The sequence below is a fragment of the Phyllostomus discolor genome, chromosome 12, assembly GCF_004126475.2.
Source record: "Phyllostomus discolor isolate MPI-MPIP mPhyDis1 chromosome 12, mPhyDis1.pri.v3, whole genome shotgun sequence".
NCBI classification, from domain to species: Eukaryota; Metazoa; Chordata; class Mammalia; order Chiroptera; family Phyllostomidae; genus Phyllostomus; species Phyllostomus discolor.
Genome location: NC_040914.2, coordinates 26042530 through 26059175, shown reverse-complemented (window position 1 = coordinate 26059175; position 16646 = coordinate 26042530). Strand labels below are relative to the sequence as shown.

General features: G+C 58.9%; 2 protein-coding genes across 4 annotated transcripts; one reads left to right on the top strand and one right to left on the bottom strand.

The window, feature by feature from the left end:
• The first annotated feature begins 259 nt into the window (after positions 1-259).
• On the top strand, positions 260-3452 carry ZNF784 (zinc finger protein 784). 2 transcript variants are annotated; one of them, XM_028529747.2, is made up of 2 exons: positions 260-386; positions 1599-3452. In XM_028529747.2, exons 1-2 carry the CDS (start codon positions 309-311, stop codon positions 2490-2492), a joined length of 972 nt encoding a protein of 323 aa, XP_028385548.1. In that variant the 5' UTR covers positions 260-308; the 3' UTR covers positions 2493-3452. The 2 variants fall into 2 exon arrangements, with proteins under 2 accessions (XP_028385548.1, XP_035868617.1); XM_036012724.1 differs by lacking the exon at positions 260-386 and adding an exon at positions 644-1290.
• Positions 3453-5463: 2011 nt separating this feature from the next.
• ZNF865 (zinc finger protein 865) lies at positions 5464-15320 on the bottom strand. Of its 2 annotated transcripts, none has more exons than XM_036012722.1 (2): positions 15084-15320; positions 5464-9125 (listed from the first exon to the last, which is right to left on the bottom strand). In XM_036012722.1, exon 2 carries the CDS (start codon positions 9102-9104, stop codon positions 5937-5939), a length of 3168 nt encoding a protein of 1055 aa, XP_035868615.1. In that variant the 5' UTR covers positions 9105-9125; positions 15084-15320; the 3' UTR covers positions 5464-5936. The 2 variants fall into 2 exon arrangements, with proteins under 2 accessions (XP_035868615.1, XP_028386127.1); XM_028530326.2 differs by having other exon boundaries at positions 5464-9128; positions 15086-15320.
• Positions 15321-16646: the final 1326 nt, after the last annotated feature.

Here is a 16646-nt window from a genome sequence, read left to right as displayed (position 1 = left end):
AACACAAAACAAAGGTTATTAAATTCTGGCGAGTGTCAACTGACACCTAGAGCCTATTAATGTGGGTGAAAAAGAGACATTCGAGTTAGTTCGCAGCCCCCCCAGCGCCCCATGCAGGCTGTCTCCTTGGAAGGGAGGCTAGGTGACAGATGATTTGGAACGAAAGGCACTGACTCCGGGGGTGGGACAGCTCGAGCTACCTGGAAGCCCCGCCCACTGACCAGTGCGCCTGCGCAGTGGTCCTGATGCGCTCTAGCCCCGCCTCTCCCAGGCAACCGCGGGCCTTGGGGGCGGGGCCTGGGCACAAGATGGCAGCTGAGCGCCTGGAGCCCCGGAGTCCGAGTTCAACGGCCTCAGAGCCGCACTCCCCAGAGCCGCCGGACCTGGTGCGAACAAGGAAGGGGCCTAGGCCGGGGACCTGAGGCGGGAGGGGGCTGCAGGGCAGGTGGCGGGGCAGGGCCGTGGCCTATGAAGTTTGGGAGGGGGAGGCACTTAGAGCTCCGGCCTGGAGGCGGGGTTCCTGGGGAGGGTGAACGGGGGGCGTGCTCTGAGAGGGAGCCTACGGGGTTGAAGGGCGGGGCTTAGTGGGGCGGGGCGTAAGAAGCGATTGTGAGGACCGCTTGGGCCACGGTTGGGTCCTGGACTGAGTTTGTCTAATTAGGGGGCGGAGCCTCCGAGAGACGCTGGGGCTCGTGAAATTGGCTGGAAGGATGGGAGGGTGGTCTTGAAAGACAAAGAGTTAGGGCGAGTTATGAGGCACCCACGTTGGGGTGGGGGGGATATGATTCCGCAAGAGTCAGAGCAAAGAGTCTGGAATACCCAAGGGAGGGTTTTGGGGGGAGAAACAACTACTCCAGGTGACTTTGGGACCACTCCCAGGTTCCCCAGGAACTCGGGACTGGGGAGTGAGGACATTCATTCATTCAACAAACATTTACCGAGTCCTGTTTGCCTGTGCTAAGTAGATGAGTAGGTGAACTAGGCAGATAGACAAGGACTGTGCTCCCCTGACGCTTGCGTCTAGCAGGGGAGAAAGGCATTAAAGAGATTTATTGTGTTGTGTTCTGGAAAGGAGATAAAGATGGAGTGCTGGAGTGGGGGTGGGGGACCTAAATTTAGACGAGAGCGGTCAGCTGTGGAGTGGCTTATATTTACACTGGGGTCAGGGAGATAAGCAGGAGCCAGTCACGAGGGATATTACTATGACGGCTTTGGATTTTTAAGTGCCGTTGGAGCCACAGAAGCGTTTTGAGTGGGAAAATGACTTGCTCGGGTTTCCATTTTCAAAAGGCCGTTTGGGCTGCTTTGGTGAGGTGGGTTATAAGGACCGGGCTAAGAACAGAGGCTCCTTTCAGGAGGCTTTTTCCGTTGTCAAGGCAAGAAATGACTGTCTTTTAACTGGAATGGAGGAGATAGGGCTGGATCGTGATGTGTTCTGCACCTGAAGGGAAGTCTTCATTGGGGTAGAGCAGGTCCTGGAATCGAGGGGGCCTGGGATGCTACAAAAGGATGGAGGTTTTAAATCAGTGGGAGTGTGTTGGGGAGGCCTTGAGGCAGGGTCCACAGGTTCATCTTTTCTCCCCCGCCCCCTTCCCCAGGTGCTGGTGCCTGATGACAGCAGCCCCGCCACACCCCCGACCGACCTCATTGAGATCCAGGTGGTGAAGGTGACAGACACCACGCTGGTGCCCGAGCCCCCGGAGCCAGGTTCTTTTCATTGTGCCTTGTGCCCGGCTGCCTTCCGGCTGGTCTCGGAGCTGCTGTTCCACGAACATGGCCACCTGGCGGGGGCCGAGGGCAGTGGGCAGGGTGCAGACCCAAGCCGGTGCCACGTGTGTGGCCACAGCTGCCCGGGCCCTGCCAGCCTGCGTGCCCACTACAGCCTGCACACTGGAGAGCGCCCCTACCGCTGCCCCCTCTGCCCCCGGGCCTTCAAGGCTCTGGCGCCCCTGCTGCGGCACCAGCACCGGCACGGGGAGGAGCCGGGGGCCTCTCAGAGGCCCTCAGAGGTGGCGGCCGCGGTTCGGGGACAGGAGCCTGGGGTGCCCCCCGAGCGGTCAGAGGTGGTGATAGCAGCGGCGGCAGCGGGCGCGGCTGTGGGGAAGCCCTTCGCCTGCAGGTTCTGCGCCAAGCCATTCCGCCGCTCCTCGGACATGCGCGACCACGAGCGAGTGCACACGGGCGAGCGGCCCTACCACTGCGGCGTCTGCGGCAAGGGCTTCACGCAGTCCTCGGTGCTGAGCGGCCACGCCCGCATCCACACCGGCGAGCGCCCCTTCCGCTGCGCGCTCTGTGACCGCACTTTCAACAACTCCTCCAACTTCCGCAAGCACCAGCGCACCCACTTCCATGGCCCAGGGCCTGGGCTCAGGGACTCTGGGAGCCAGCAGGTGGCGGAGACAGAGGGGCCAGGGAGTAGGTGTGGGGCAGGAAACACTCGAGAAGAGGGGTGTGGGGACGCAGCAACTGTGAAGGGGGAGGTGGATCAGTAGGCTGGTTAACAGGGGTGGTAAGCAGCAGGTTTCAGGGGAGGGGTTGGGTGGGACAAGGAGGCAGGTGACCCAAGAGGGAAGGCTGGGTGAGAGGTGACATCGTGAGCAGCTAGTGGGAGAGCAGCCGGACAGCCAGGGTCATGGCTCCCACAAACCCTCACACGGCAGCTCAGGGACTGGGAGAAAGGCACGGACACAGTCCAGTGGATGTCCAGCTAAATGGGAGGAACATGGGCTGGGTGTCCTTTCCCTGTCTGCCTGCCCTGGGTCATCCTTGTGCAAGACACAGCTTGTAACAACAGAGCCGGTGGCCCACACAGGGCAGATCCAGGGTACACCACATTGTCCCTGGGCAGCTCTTTATCTGCTGAACCCTGAAGTGTCTTGGGGCCTAGGGTGGACTGGGGTGACATCTTCTGCCTACCTCACTGGGTTGCACTGAACTTGGGAGACCTAGCCGCCCACCCTCAGGTAGAAGACACCAGCCAGGCCCTCCACAGAGACTGGAGTCCCACCACCTCAAAGCCATAGATCCCCCAGCTCACAGCCCAGAGCACTTGGGTCTCCGCCATGTGAGCCTGACTGGCCGTAAGGATTGTGACTGCAAGAGCTGCTACCCCTGCTCCCATAGTGATTCCTCCTTAACCCACCAGACCTGCCTCCTCTTTCCAAGGCAACTGAAAATGCAGACCGAAAATAGCCACCTAACATCCTGTCCTCAAGGTTTAGTCTCACAGCCCACACCCCACACCTACAAAAATAGCCTCAGGTTTCTCTAATCTCCTCCACTCCCAACCTAAAGCAAGCAGTTTACTGCCTGGCCCCAGATTGCCCCAAGGAAGGGTCGGTGGATGGCCAGATATGGGGAGTGTACCTGGCGAGTGGGGGCGAGGGGAGGACTTGGGAGCTGGAGGTGGGAAGCCTTCAGCTCCGTTCCTATTAAAGGACTTTCTGAAGGGTGTCTCTATGTCAGCCTGGTGTTTGGGTGGTCTGCCCTGCGGGGCGGGGGCTGAGGGTCCACACAAGAGTGTTGCCACCAACACTGCCTTGCAGCACACCTTTCCCCGGACCTCATTAGAATGGAGGTGGGCAGCAGCTGGGTGTCCACAGGTGGCACATGGCTCAGTTGCGGGAGTGGGGACCAGGAATGGCTGGCAAAGTGAAGGGACTCCTGTGGTCAGCATGCTTACTGGGGAGGGAGAACCCAGACATGCACACATGGGTGCTCACCCAACACTCCCCAGGAGATAGCCCAGAGGCAGGTCACACTGTGGACAGAACTCTTCCCCCAAAGAAATTACCCTGCTTCCTTATCTCCTGGTTACCTGAGCTAAGTGAATCCTCATCCACTTAATCTAGTCACTTGTCAACTCCCCAAGACTGAGTGAAATGTCTTTGGAACCTGAACACGCCTAACCACTTGCAGACTGAGCCCACAGGGCCTCACACCAAGATAACCATACAGCAGCCCAGCCTCCAGGGCCTGCCTTCATGCCCCATCCCACAGCTGCGTGCATCCTCCGTCAGAAACAGGTCCCAGCCTCACGCCAACCCACCACTCTGTGGCTCTGAGGAATCACAAATGTGAATGCCTGTAGGTTGGAGCTGGGTGACATTGTGAACTAAATGAGGAAGGTAGCAGGTTGAAAGGGAAATGCACATTCACAGTGAAAGATGGAGGCTGACACTTGGGCTCCGAGTTGGGATTTGGGGTGCTGTGGGGACTGGGACAGACCTGAGAATGTGTGCCCCATCTGAATGGCTACTGAGCTCAGGAGGAGACAGGGTTGCTAAAGTGTCCAAATTATTGAAATTGCAATAGTTTTGTATTATGCGAAATGTTTTAATTTCCAAACGTTGGCATCTGTGTCAAACTTTAAAAAAAAAAAGGGGGGGGGCTACTCCAACTGTGTCAGGGGTGTGGATCCAGCTTCCAGCCTCTGGGGTCATCCAGGCTCCACTGCTTGCAATTTAAAGCCCCTAAAGATCCAGCCATCCACACCCCAAGCTCTACACTCTTTGGAGTTGCTAGGTTTAGCCAGACACACTGAACCCTCCACCTGGAACCCTGTGTCCACTTCACCTGGCCTTAGTCACCACTCAGGAATCGCTTTCTCCTCCAGGAAGTTGGTGGGGCCCCCATCTGATAATAAGGCAACTCCTCTGTACTCCCTCAGCCTGTGTTGTTGGCAGTGTGGTGCTCCACACCCATGTGGCTTTCGAGCCCCAGGACACTGGCACCCAAGGTCTTCAGCATTAGAGCATGGGGGCTGCACTGGGGGCCACCTTCGTGTGGGGAGTCAAACTGGACCCGCCCAGGCAGTGCCCTGACCTAGCTGGTGTTCAAGCTTCACACAGGCTCGTGGGAATGCAGCCCCAGCTCTAGCCTGGACCCTCCAGAGGGCCTTGGAGACTGTGTCCTCCAGGACCTCGGCCGCTGCTTCGACAAATGGGATAATACCACAGGTTACAGGGCATGCATCTCACTGTTCTGAGAACACAAGCGAGGGCTGTGGATGGGCTCCTGGAATGCCCCCGAGTTATCCTAAAATAACAGGCACTATGAGCAATCTATACCAGAACCACAAGTCCGCACGGAGCCAGAATGCACAGTGGCTGACCAGGACTCCTCTTGCATCTCACTTAGGGTCCAGGAGCGAGTCCACTTCACATTTCCCAGAGCCCAGCAAAGGGGCTGGCAGACGGAGCTGGGGGAAATGTTGGCTGTGAACAGATGCAGGTGGCACCTCCAAGGGGGGAGTCTGGGCACGTTGTCTGCTCCCAAGAGGAGACTTACCTGTCTGATCTCGGATGCAATGATTACTCAGTAAAAACCCAGGTTGAGTGGTGCGGGGATGAGGAAAGGCAGAGAATGTGGAGAAACTGAAATCCCAAGGAAACAAGTATTCTCATCCTTCCGATTGCCAGCACTTAATCCCCTCCCCCTGGGATGTGAGAAAGGACCCCGTTGCCCTGGTGATAGGTTTATTATCTCTGCTCTGTACAAGCCGCGTCTGCCACCCGCCCCCCCACCCCCACAATCCAAAAGAGCACCCAGGCCCCCTTGTGCCCTCCCAACTCCAGTCGCATCCCACTGTCCCGCCGGATCCCACAGGGAAAGGGCAGTTCACGCCCATATCCACCAAAGCTTGTCGGGAAAGAATGCTGCTGGGGCGGGGGGCTGACGGGGGTTACAAAAAAGGGTTGAATGGAGGATCAAGTTCAGTGTCAGACGGGATGAGAGGAGGGCCACAGAAGTCCAGTTTGGGAGTGACTCAGCCTTGCGTTTTGTACAGTGTGGGCCTCAAAGGAGGCTAGTCTGCCTGAAGTTCCGAAGAGCGGAGGGGGCGGTAGGTGAGGAGGGGCGGAGCCTGACCTGCAGCCGGGGAGGGGCGAGTCTGGAAGGGGACAGCTCAGTGGAGTAGTGCAGGGGAAGACCCCCCGTCAGGCCTCCTTTCCAGCCAACGTGCTGGCCCCAGCCCCAGGGCCCCCCAGGCCCTCGGCCTTGTGCGCCAGGCGGTGTTTCTTGAGGCCGTAGGTGTTGGCAAAACCCTCGCCGCAGGAGGAGCAGCGGAAGGGCCGCCCACCCTGGTGGGCCGCCAGGTGCTTTCGGAAGTAGCCGGGATCCTTGAAAGCCTTGAGGCAGGCTGGGCAGCGGAGCTCCGGCCGCGGCGGCTCGTGGGCACGCTGGTGGCGCAGCACAGAGCTCAGGTAGAAGAAGCCCTTGCCGCAGTGCTCGCAGCGGTACGCACGCTCGCCCAGGTGCAGCCGCTGGTGCTCCAACAGGTTGGAGCGGTAGCGGAAGGTCTTACCACAGGCGCCGCAGCGCTGGGGCCGGGCCACTGCGTGTAGCCGCCGGTGCTCCGCCAGGCTGGACGACTGTGCGAAGCGCTTGGCACACACGCCACACTTGAAGGCGCGCTCGCCTGTGTGCACCACGCGGTGCTGCCGCAAGTACCAGGAGCGCAGGAAGCCTCGGCCACACACGCCACACCGGTAGGGCCGCTGCTCCGTGTGGCAGCGCTGGTGGCGCATCAGCAGGGCTGCCTCCCAGAAGCGCTTCCCGCACACCGGGCAGCGGAAGCCCCGCTTCTGCCGGTGACTGCGCCGGTGCAGAAGCAGGTCGTAAGCGCCAGCGAAGCTCTGGCCGCAAAGGCCGCAGCCCATGGTCCGCCGCACCAGGTGCACATACTTGTGAGTGACCAGGCCCAGGAAGTGCTTAAAGCTCTGGCCGCAAGTGGCACAGCTGAATCGCTCTGGGCCTGCACTGGCGCCCCCACCGCTCCCAGCCCCTGCAACACTGCCAGCATCGTCACCCCCAGACACCCCAGCCAGCGCTGCCACGGCCGCCCCCACCTCGCCTGCCAGCCCATTGTCCAGCACGCTGGTTGCCTCGGCACCGCCAGAGGCATCTGCGGGCTGCTGTCCACTGGGTGCAGGTGGGAGCAGGCGCTCAGGGGCAGCCTGGTGGACCAGCTTGTGCCACATGAGGTTCTCGATGAAGCCAAAGGTCTTGCCACAGGCATCGCAACCATAGGGCTTCTCCGACATGTGGGCCTCTTTGTGGCTCATGACGTGGAAAAGATCCGGAAAGTGTTCACCGCAGTCGGAGCAGGGGTAGCTCAGGCCCTCAGTGGCCCCTGCAGCCGTGGCTGAGGTACCTGAACCACAAGCTCCAGGCGTGCCCTGGGTGGTGGGGAGGCCAGCAGCCCCGGCCAGGGCGCAGGGTAGCTGCAGCCGGTGCACCTGGCGGTGGCGCGTCAGGCTCTGTGGGTAGCCGAAGACCTTGCCACAAAGCTCGCACTTGTAGGGGCGCTCTCGAGTATGCACCACGTGATGCTTGCTCAGGTGGAAGGACTCGCGAAAGCGCTTCCCACACACCGGACACTGGTGTGGCTTCTCGCCTGTGTGGATGCGCTCGTGGCGCTTCAGGGTCTCACGGCGCCCAAAGCCGCGTCCACAGATGCCACAGCAGAATGTCTTTCCAGGGCCGCTGGAACCCACGCTGCCTGTCCCACTAGTCCCTGCACCGAGCAACAGAGGGTGTGCACCCAGGAGCGGCACAGGCATGGCCCCATACACCACGGCCGCTGCAGCCGCCGCCGCCTTCTCACTGTCGGTGGCAGGGGCGTCGGGTGGCAGCAAGTAGGGACCGGGAGGAAAGGTTGGCGCGGGCTGTGGAACAGCGGCCACCGTATCCTTGGGTGCATCAGGGGCGGTGGGCGGTGCGTGCGCGGCCTTGTGGCGGAGCAGGCTCTGAGGGGCTGAATAGGACTTGCCGCACAGATCGCAGGGGTACATGGGCCGGGGCCCCGCTGCGCCTGCGTGCGCCGCTTGATGCTTGAGCAGGTAGGCAGCGTCGCGGAATGCCTTGCCGCAGACCCCACACGGCAGGCGCAATAGGTCGGCCGAGTGAGTCTTCACGTGGCGCTTGAGGCTCTCCCTGCGGTTGAAGCTCTTGCTGCACACGGAGCATGAGAAGGGCTTCTCGCCTGTGTGGATGATCTGGTGCTGATGCAGGTGGCTGGGCTTCTTGAAGACCTTCCAGCAGAGTGGACAAGCAAATGGGCCCTCACCGCCACCACTGCCTGCTGCCGGAGGAGGCACCCCCACACTTGCCGGTGTGCTCGGGGCCGTGTTCCCTTCTGCGGAGGCGGCAGGGGCGGCAGGCGTGGATGGTGGACCAGCAGGGACCGGCGTGGGCACACCAGGGGTGGGGGCACCAGCGGTGGGGAGAGCAGGCAGGCCCAACGGTGGGAGGGTTGCACCAGGTTGCGGTAGGACCCCTGTGGCAGGAGGAGCATCCTTGTGGCAGCGGCGGTGGCGGATGAGGCTGGAGACGTGGTTGTAGGTGCGGCCACAGACACCGCACTCATAGGGCCTCTCCCCCGAGTGCACCAGCATGTGCTGGACCAGGTGCGAGGACTGCTTGAAGGATTTCTGGCATACGCCACACGGGAAGCGCCGCTCCATCAGGTACTTCAGCCTACGGAAGTAGCCCTTGTCGTCCTTGGTGGGGTCACAGGCCGCCCCTGCAGCGGGTCCTGGTGGGGTCTGCGAGGGGGCAGGGAGTGGCCCAGGTGTCCCAGCAGCAGTGGCCAGCCCTGGGGTCACCCCTGGCCCGGAGGCGGGCCCTCCACGTTTCAGGTTCCCAAACAGGTGCTGGTGTCCTGAGAGGTCCACAATGCCCCACTGTGGGGCAGGGAAGGCAGCATCAAAGAGGGGGGGCGGGGGCGCCCCGAAGGCGGGCGGCAGGGGTGGGTCGGGCTTCTTGGCTTGGGAGGACGACGAGGATGACGACGATGATGAGGTGGACGATGCGGAGGAGGATGACGAGGAGGGTGTCTCGGCCTTAGGCTTGAAGGTGGCCTGGGGCGGGTAGTCATACTGCGGTGGCGGGGGCTGCGGCGGCGGCTGCGGCGGGGGCCCGGGGGTGCAGGGCAGGGCCGCCACTGCCTTGGCATGCTCCCCGTACAGCTCCATGGGCTCGAAGCGCTGATGGTTGAGGAACTCCAGGAAGTCGAAGGGGTAGCTCTGGAAGTGCACCCCGTCCTCGCCCCCGAGGCCGCCGCCCCCGCCGCCCCCCGCGCCACCTGCTGCGTTTGCCTCCATCTCAGCCAGGTGGGGTTGTGAGACCTTTCGGAGAAAAGGATGCAGCTGAGCAAGCCCCTAGGAGGGGCGCTGGATCTCCCTGGGGAACAAAGGGGGATGTGTACGCTAGAGATGCACATCCGTCCCCCACCCATATTCTCCAGTGCTTACACATCTCTCTCCACCCCCCGACACTGTGTCCCTGCCGGCCTCTATATACTCTCTCCCTCTCAGACCCCAGTTCTTCCAGCACCCCGACCTCTGATCTCAATCTCCTTGGCAAACACCCAGGCATCTGCTCCATGCCTCTCCCCCCCAACCCCTGCCCCCCACATCAGCCCTCTGTCCCCTCTGGTTCTGTCCAATCACAATAATTGTTTCTATCAGAGTGGTTAAAAGGGTGGCCTCTGGAGCCAGAATGCCAGAAGGGAATCTAAGCTGTGTGACCACCAGTGAGTTCCTGAACCTCTCTGTGCCTGGATTTCCTAGTCCCCAAATAAAGGTGACAAAGTACATCCCTACTTCACGGCTGACAGGGTCCAAGCTAACAGATCCCTAAGGCCCTCGGAGGAGGCTAGTCCCTGGCACTCTGCGAGCGCTCGGTCACTGGAAGGTGTAATGTTACCGCTGTCACTGCTGGCAGGAACAGAGGGACAGCACAGAGAGGGACCGGAGTGGAGACAGTGTAGGGAGGGGTGGGGAGCAGTGCTGGCCTGGGACAAACAGGCTGCCGCAGGAGCTCCAGGGCACACCTGGGTTCGGGCCCCACCTCCTTCCCAGTCTCCGTTTCTAAAGGGGCGGTCACCACTAGACAGCAAGGGGGTTAAGGGGGCTGCACAGGATGTAAGGAGACGCACTGGCTGGCAGAGCTCATGAGGTCCCCAGAGCTCTCTGGACAGTCAGTGACATCACTTGCCTGGGAAGAGCCTGATGGCAGCTGCTCAGGAGCCTTTTCCTGTCCCCTCCAAGATGGCGGTCATTCTCCCGGTGCCTTGTTTAAAAGACTTTTCCTTCCTGACTGCAGCTGCCCACCTCACCCTGCCCACTCCTGCATATGACCCCTGGGCCTTGGACCCACCCCAGGGCCTTGGAAAACGCTTCTACTGCATCATGGGTGACAGAGGGAGAAAGCCCCCGAAGGTCTGGCGTGCTTCTCAGCACTGTTCCTGCCCCTGGGGGCCTGGCTCTGCATCTACACCCCACACACAGCAGGAGTCGGGGGGCACACCAAGGCCAGGGCCCATCAGCCCTCCATCATCTGGCTGGCTCCCTCCCCTCAGGTGAAAGGTGAGTGTCTCCTCCACCCCTGCCCGGAGGTGGTATTTTTAGCTGCCCGCTCTGGCTGTCCTTGGAGGAGACCCAGCATCCCATGTCCTTCGTGTCCTCTGGCTCATCTTGTCTCCAGAAGGAGCAAAGGCGTGTCTGGCATGGGAGCAGAAGCTGGAATGGAGCCTCAGTGAGGAGCCAGGGCTGGAGGGGCAGGTGGGCACGGAGGACGCAGGTGGCAGAGGGGTGCGGGGAGGCGGGGCGGGCAGGTGTCTCAGGGAGAAGCCACCGCCAGGCTCCCCGCCATCGGTGTGCAGGGCTGATAGCTGCCCCGACCAGGCATGGCCTATGGGCTGCCAGTCTGAGTGCATCGTGTCTGGTAACTCATGGAGCCCCCAGCACAACTCCTCGAGACTGTGACAGAGGGACAATGGTTGTGCCCACCTGACAAACGAACAAGAAGGCACAGAGCAGTCAACGACTTGTCCAAGGTCACAGAGTCAGTCTGGACGCAACCCACACCCTCTCCCCATAGGCTTGTTTCCTGAGATGGGGGCAGGTAGGGGTAGAACCGAGGAGTTGGGCCCTTACTTGGGGGTGCTCCCTGGATTTTGAGGGGCCCGGGGAAGAGGAAGGTGGTCCGTGTCCTGAGCAGACAAAAGAGTAATGTGGTGAGGCTGCGCCCTCTGCCTGGCATATTCCTCCCTGTACCTCCAGGCTCTCTCCTGCCTCCTTCAGGCCTCTGCTCTGACGTCGCCTCCAAGAGAGGGGACACCCCTTACCTCATTACTTCCTAGCCCCTTGTCCTGCTGCATTTTTTTCATCATGGTCACTGCCACCAATTTACTGTGGTAGTTCCATTTCATTGGCTGTGGGTTTCCCGTCTGGCCTCCACACCTCACAGCAAGGGCTCACCTGCCCTGTTGGCCTCTGTGCCTGGCCCCTACACAGGGCCTGGCAGAGTGTGCGTGCTCTATAAATTCCTGCTGCTGCGTGGGAATGCAGTGGCACCCTCCTCCATCACCAGGGGGTGCACAAAGAAAGCACCGGGGAAGTCAGCGGCATGGAAATGCAAATGCAGCCTAGTTGGGAGGTGCAGCCAAAGCAGTGCTCGGAGGTAAATTTATAGCTGTAAATGCCTATACTGTTAAATACTCGTCGAATGAGTAAAAGGGTAAGACAGGTGACTGGAATACCCCAGGGGGAAGGGAGGGGGAAATGGAGCAGTGTCTGAGCTGACACTGAGGGGGGTGCCCGGCAGAAGGAATCAGGGGATGCTGATGTTACAACGGCAGGTGGACAGAGGCTGCAGGGCTGCGTGCTGGGAGCAGGGGGTGTTCCTGGGGGTCAGGACTGCTCAGGCTCATGCTTATTCCACTGAGAAATCAGAGACATTTCCACTTTCAGGGGAATGAGCCTTCCACTGGTGTCTCTCTAAGGGGAGATGGCCGCGGGAGGGTTTCCTGCAGAGTGGGACAGCAGAATGGTCTCCAGGGGCAGAAGTGCCACGGCAACCACAGCCAGTCAGAGCAGCTCCTGTTTATTGTTGGAGCGGATCAACAGGATTCATCACCCTGATACCTTACAAGAGCCTGTGCTGTCATTGGTCCTATATTGTAAGCGTGGAAACTGAGGAGAGGGGTGGGGATTGTTTCCCCAAGGTTACAGAGTCAATATAGGGGAAAGCAGGTATTGGATTCCAGATCTCTCTCTCTCTCTCTCTCTTTTTTTTAAAGATTTTACTTATCTATTTTAGACAGAGGGGAAGGTAAGGAGAAAGAGGGAGAGAAACATCAATGTGTGGTTGCCTCTCATGCGCCTCCTACTGGGGACCTGGCCCAGAACCCAGGCATGTGCCCTGACCAGGAATCAAACCAGCAACCCTTTGGTTCACAGGCTGGCACTCAAGCCACTGAGCCACACCAACCAGGGCAGATCCCAGGTTTCTTTGATGCCAGGACCTGTGGGCCATTCTCCTGCATCAAGCTGCCTTGTGGTAAAATCCCAGCCTGTTCATACCAATAACAGTAACATCTAATAGCATGTAACACTGAACGATGGTATGACATCTACAGACCAGGCACACGTCTGCCTCCTTTACAGTGTCCGCTCAGTGAGCTTTCCTAACAATCCTAGAAGATGGTTAAAACTGTTAGCTGTTTCACAGAGGAAGAGCCTGAGGGCCAGAGTGGTAAATTAATCTCTGCAAGTCACACCATCACAAGCGGCAGGGCCAGGGGCTGAGGCCAGGCTGTGGGGCTCCAGCGTGCACACTCAGACCCCCTCCTTGCTGCTTTTCAGTATTTCTTCAAAATAAAGGAAGGTCCCCACCCCACCCTACACTGCAAATACACTTGGTCTCACACATTGCCCTGCCGCCCCTAGCTAGGAGGGGCCTTTACTGAATGCAACCACCACCGTACTAGGTCTGTTACGTGGCACGTCTCCATCAAACCTCAAAACAAGACTCATGAGGTAACTTATAGGCAGGAACACTAAGACCAAACCATGCAGTGACCCCACCTCACTCAAAGTCCTTTTGGTGACCCACGCAGTCCCCACGGCCACCCCCTGGCTGCCCCTCCAATGTGCCAGCTGCATTCCAGCCCTGGGCCTTTGCACTGGCTGTTGCTTCTGCCCAAATGCTCTGCCTCATTCCCCAACCTCCTTCACTTCTTTGCTCCAAGTCCTCTTCTCAGCAAGGCTCTCATGCCCCCTGTAACCTGTCCCTCAGACCAACACTCCGGCACTCCCCAGATGGCTTCGTTTCTCTCCTAGCCAGTCAGCATCCCCTCATAAACTACACACACTCCACCTGTCTGTCTCGCTGCTGGTGGCCTCTCCCTCTAGGAGCTGGGCTCCATGCATGCTAGCATCTTCACTTGTTTTGACCACTGCCTGTCCCCGGGACCCAGCACGGTGCCTGCCTCCAAAAATACTTGTTAAATGAGTGAGAATGAGGCTAGGAAAAGACGGAGTGGTTTGCTCGGCAAGATGAACACCAGTGGCATCCGAGGTTCACCCTCTTAACCATTTCATTCTCAGGGGAGGGGAGCTGAGAGCCACCCCCTGAATGGGCCATAGCTGTCCCTGAGGAGCGGGTAACTTTTTGGTGCATGGTTTTTTGGAAGGACAAGATGACAACAGGAAATTCTTGACAGAGGCTTCCTGCCACCCTCTTACACTGCAGCCTTTGTAACACTATACCCTTATCCTGGTGTATTTTCTTCACACACGCGTATTTTCTTTTTTAACTGTCTACCCCATAAGCTAGCACATGCACCCTGCAAAGACCAGGGGTTCTGTCTATTTTGTTCCCTGCCGCACGCCCAGTGTGTAGTAGAGGCTCATTAGACAGCTGTTGAACAAATGAATGAACAAATGGAAGTACATCCTGGGCTTGGCAGAGTGGACAAAGGCCCAATAACTGATCGTGATGTCCCAACCTCCAGGGCACTCTAAGATCACACTTCTCTCCCCTCACTCCAACCTCTTGGGCCTCCCAGGTCGCTCCTGCCCTCACCACGCCCACGCTCATGCTCACCTCAGGACATTTGCACTGCTGTTCCCTCTGCCTGCAGCAGTCTCCCCAGATCTCTGTGTGGCTAAGTAAGCTCTGCTAATTCAGGCTATACCTCTGGAGTAGCTACCAGGCTCTCAGAAAACAGCACTGATCATATTTGATTACTCGTTTTTGATCTGTCTGCTCAAGTAGACTGCTGAAGCCACAGAAAGAAAGACTGTGTGCCTATCTCTCCTTCACAGCTATATGCCCTGGACCTAGAAGAATGCATATCCGTTCAGTGAAGATCGCAGGAATGGATGTCCCGGCAGAAAATGCTCCTGCCACAGTGAAGCTAGCGGTCTTCTGCAGGGAGTCCAGGAGGATGGAGTGAGAACTGGGCGAGCAGGGGCAGGCTCGGATGAGTCCCTAGTGCCCGGGGAAGAGGCGCATTCTGAGGGTGAAGGCCTCATGGATGGGCGCTGTCCTGTGGGGCAAGGACCAAGGACAGGACCCCACCCAGAGGAGGACGGGGTGGGAGCCGAAGCTACACTGGCAGCTACTCCTACCTGAAAAGGGAGAGGATGTGTGTGTGAGAACACACCTCTAGAGGGAGCTGTTCTATGCGGGGAGGGTCAGCGAGGTGGAAAGGGGGTATTTTCAACGGTAATTACTAGGGAGGAGGGCGGTGCAAAAGGAAGAAAAGGTATTCTTCGCTGCTGACCAGAAGTGTAAGTATTTTTACACCAAGGAAGGGGGCGTTGGGGAGGGAGTGGTTAGGAGTTTTGGGGGTTGTGTGTCTGTGTGTGGACAGAGGTAATGGGAGGCATTCCGCTGTAAAGCACAAATGCAACACTCTTTGGTGGCAACCTATCGGCGCAACTAAGGGAGGGTTCGGGAGTAGCCGCTCTGCATGGGGATGGGCAATGCTGGTGGCATTTGGGGGGCTGTCCTGTAGAAAGCAATAACAGGGGGCTACGTAGAAGAGAGCCTACCAGAAAGCAGCAGTATAGAGAAGCTCCACGAAAGAGAGCGCTTTGGCCGCCGTCCTCCGTGGGGGCGTTAATGGGGCAGACATCTGGGTGCTTTTATGGGGGAACAGTGATGGGGGCCCCTGACGAGGGCCCGGCGCGAATAGCACTGATGAGGACGCTCTGAGGACCAGAGCGGGCCTGGGCGGGACCCCCCGCCCCCACCGCCCCCAGGCCCCCGGGCCACGCGCCCCGTCACTCACCGGCGCCGGGGTCTCCGCCGGGAGGAGGCCGAGGAGGCGGAGGAGGCGCCGCCGCTCAGGGGAGACCCGAGGGCCTGACCGGAAGTGCCGCCCCCTCCCCCTCCCCGGCCGCCCCGCACCTCCCGCCTGCCCGCCTGCCCGGAAGCGGAAGTTGCGCTCGTCTCCGGGGCGCCGGCGTGGAGAAGCGGAAAAAGGAGGCTACGGCGGCGGCGGCGGCAGCGACCGGGAGAAGGAAGTGCGCCTGCGCGCTGGCTGGGGGGGGGAGGGAGCAGGCGAGGAAAGCCTAGGCGACTTCCGGTGGGCGTGCTGAGCAACTGCGCCTGCGCTCTGAGCACCCGCTTCTTAGGGCACCGCTCTGCTCGTCCAGCTAGGCCACGCCCCTCGCACAAATCTCACGCCTAAGCCCCGCCCCCGGCCTGAATCATTTTTATTTCGGTTTATCACAAACCCCGCCCGACGTCTCAAAATACGACCTCCTCGCCTTGGGCCCACAACTTTTCTCGTATATATTCCCACCTACAAGACCTCACTCTAGAACCTGACCTCTTCCACCTAAGCCCCGACCTCACCCACGCCCCTTTCCCCTAGACTCCGCCCCTCAAGCGGTTTGGTCGAACCACGCCCCCTTAATTAAGCTCCGCCCCACGCCCCCCCAGCTTTTAAACTCCCCCTGTCACAATTTTAATGTGATCTTTGTGTCTCGAACCTGTGAACTTCCTAAAGCATTCTCTGAAAACAGTGGTTTTCACACTATGGTCCAAACACCAGCAGCAGAGGCATCACCCCAGAAACTGTTAGAAATGGAAATTCTCAGGTCCCCTGTTCCAGACGTTCTGAATCAGAAACCCTGGATTCAGGTACAAACTTTAGTTATAAAATGTAGAAGTCACAGAGACGTCATGTGCAGCATAGCGAATATACTCAATAATGTAATAACTGTATGGTGACAGATGGTAACTAGACTGTGATTATTTTGTAGTGTACAGAAATACCAAGTCACTATGTTGCAGCCCTGACTAATACGTCCACTAAAAATAAATAATAATACCCTTCAGGTGATTCTCATGCAGGATGAAGTGAGAATCACAGCTTCACCACACACTTGTCACTGCACCTCTCGTATATCTCTGCAAACCTCGCCCCTAACTCAGCCCCACCCAAAGCAGCTAAGCCCAGTTCTATTTAGCCCATCCTGCTAAGCTCCCCTTCTTTCAGGGATTCCCTTAGCCACTCCTCTCTTAGGTACCCCTTCCTTTGGCCTGAATAGCAGTCATGCCCACCTCTCAGCATCTTAACAGTTCATTCCCACCCCTCCTGACACCTTGCTCTCCTAGTTTCCCCTTGAAGCCCCTCCCCTCAGATAAACCCTATCCATTCCTCTAAATCGTTCACTTTCTGCTGCCAGTCCCTAAAACAATTTGAGTGCCACCCCAGCTCATACAGCCCTTCCCCTAAGCCCCGCCCACAGTTCTCACCTACCTGCCCAATAAGCCTCAGTCCCAGCCCCCACTTCCTACTTCCTTTGCAGGTCCCTACAGTCCACACCCCCTACCTACCTAAG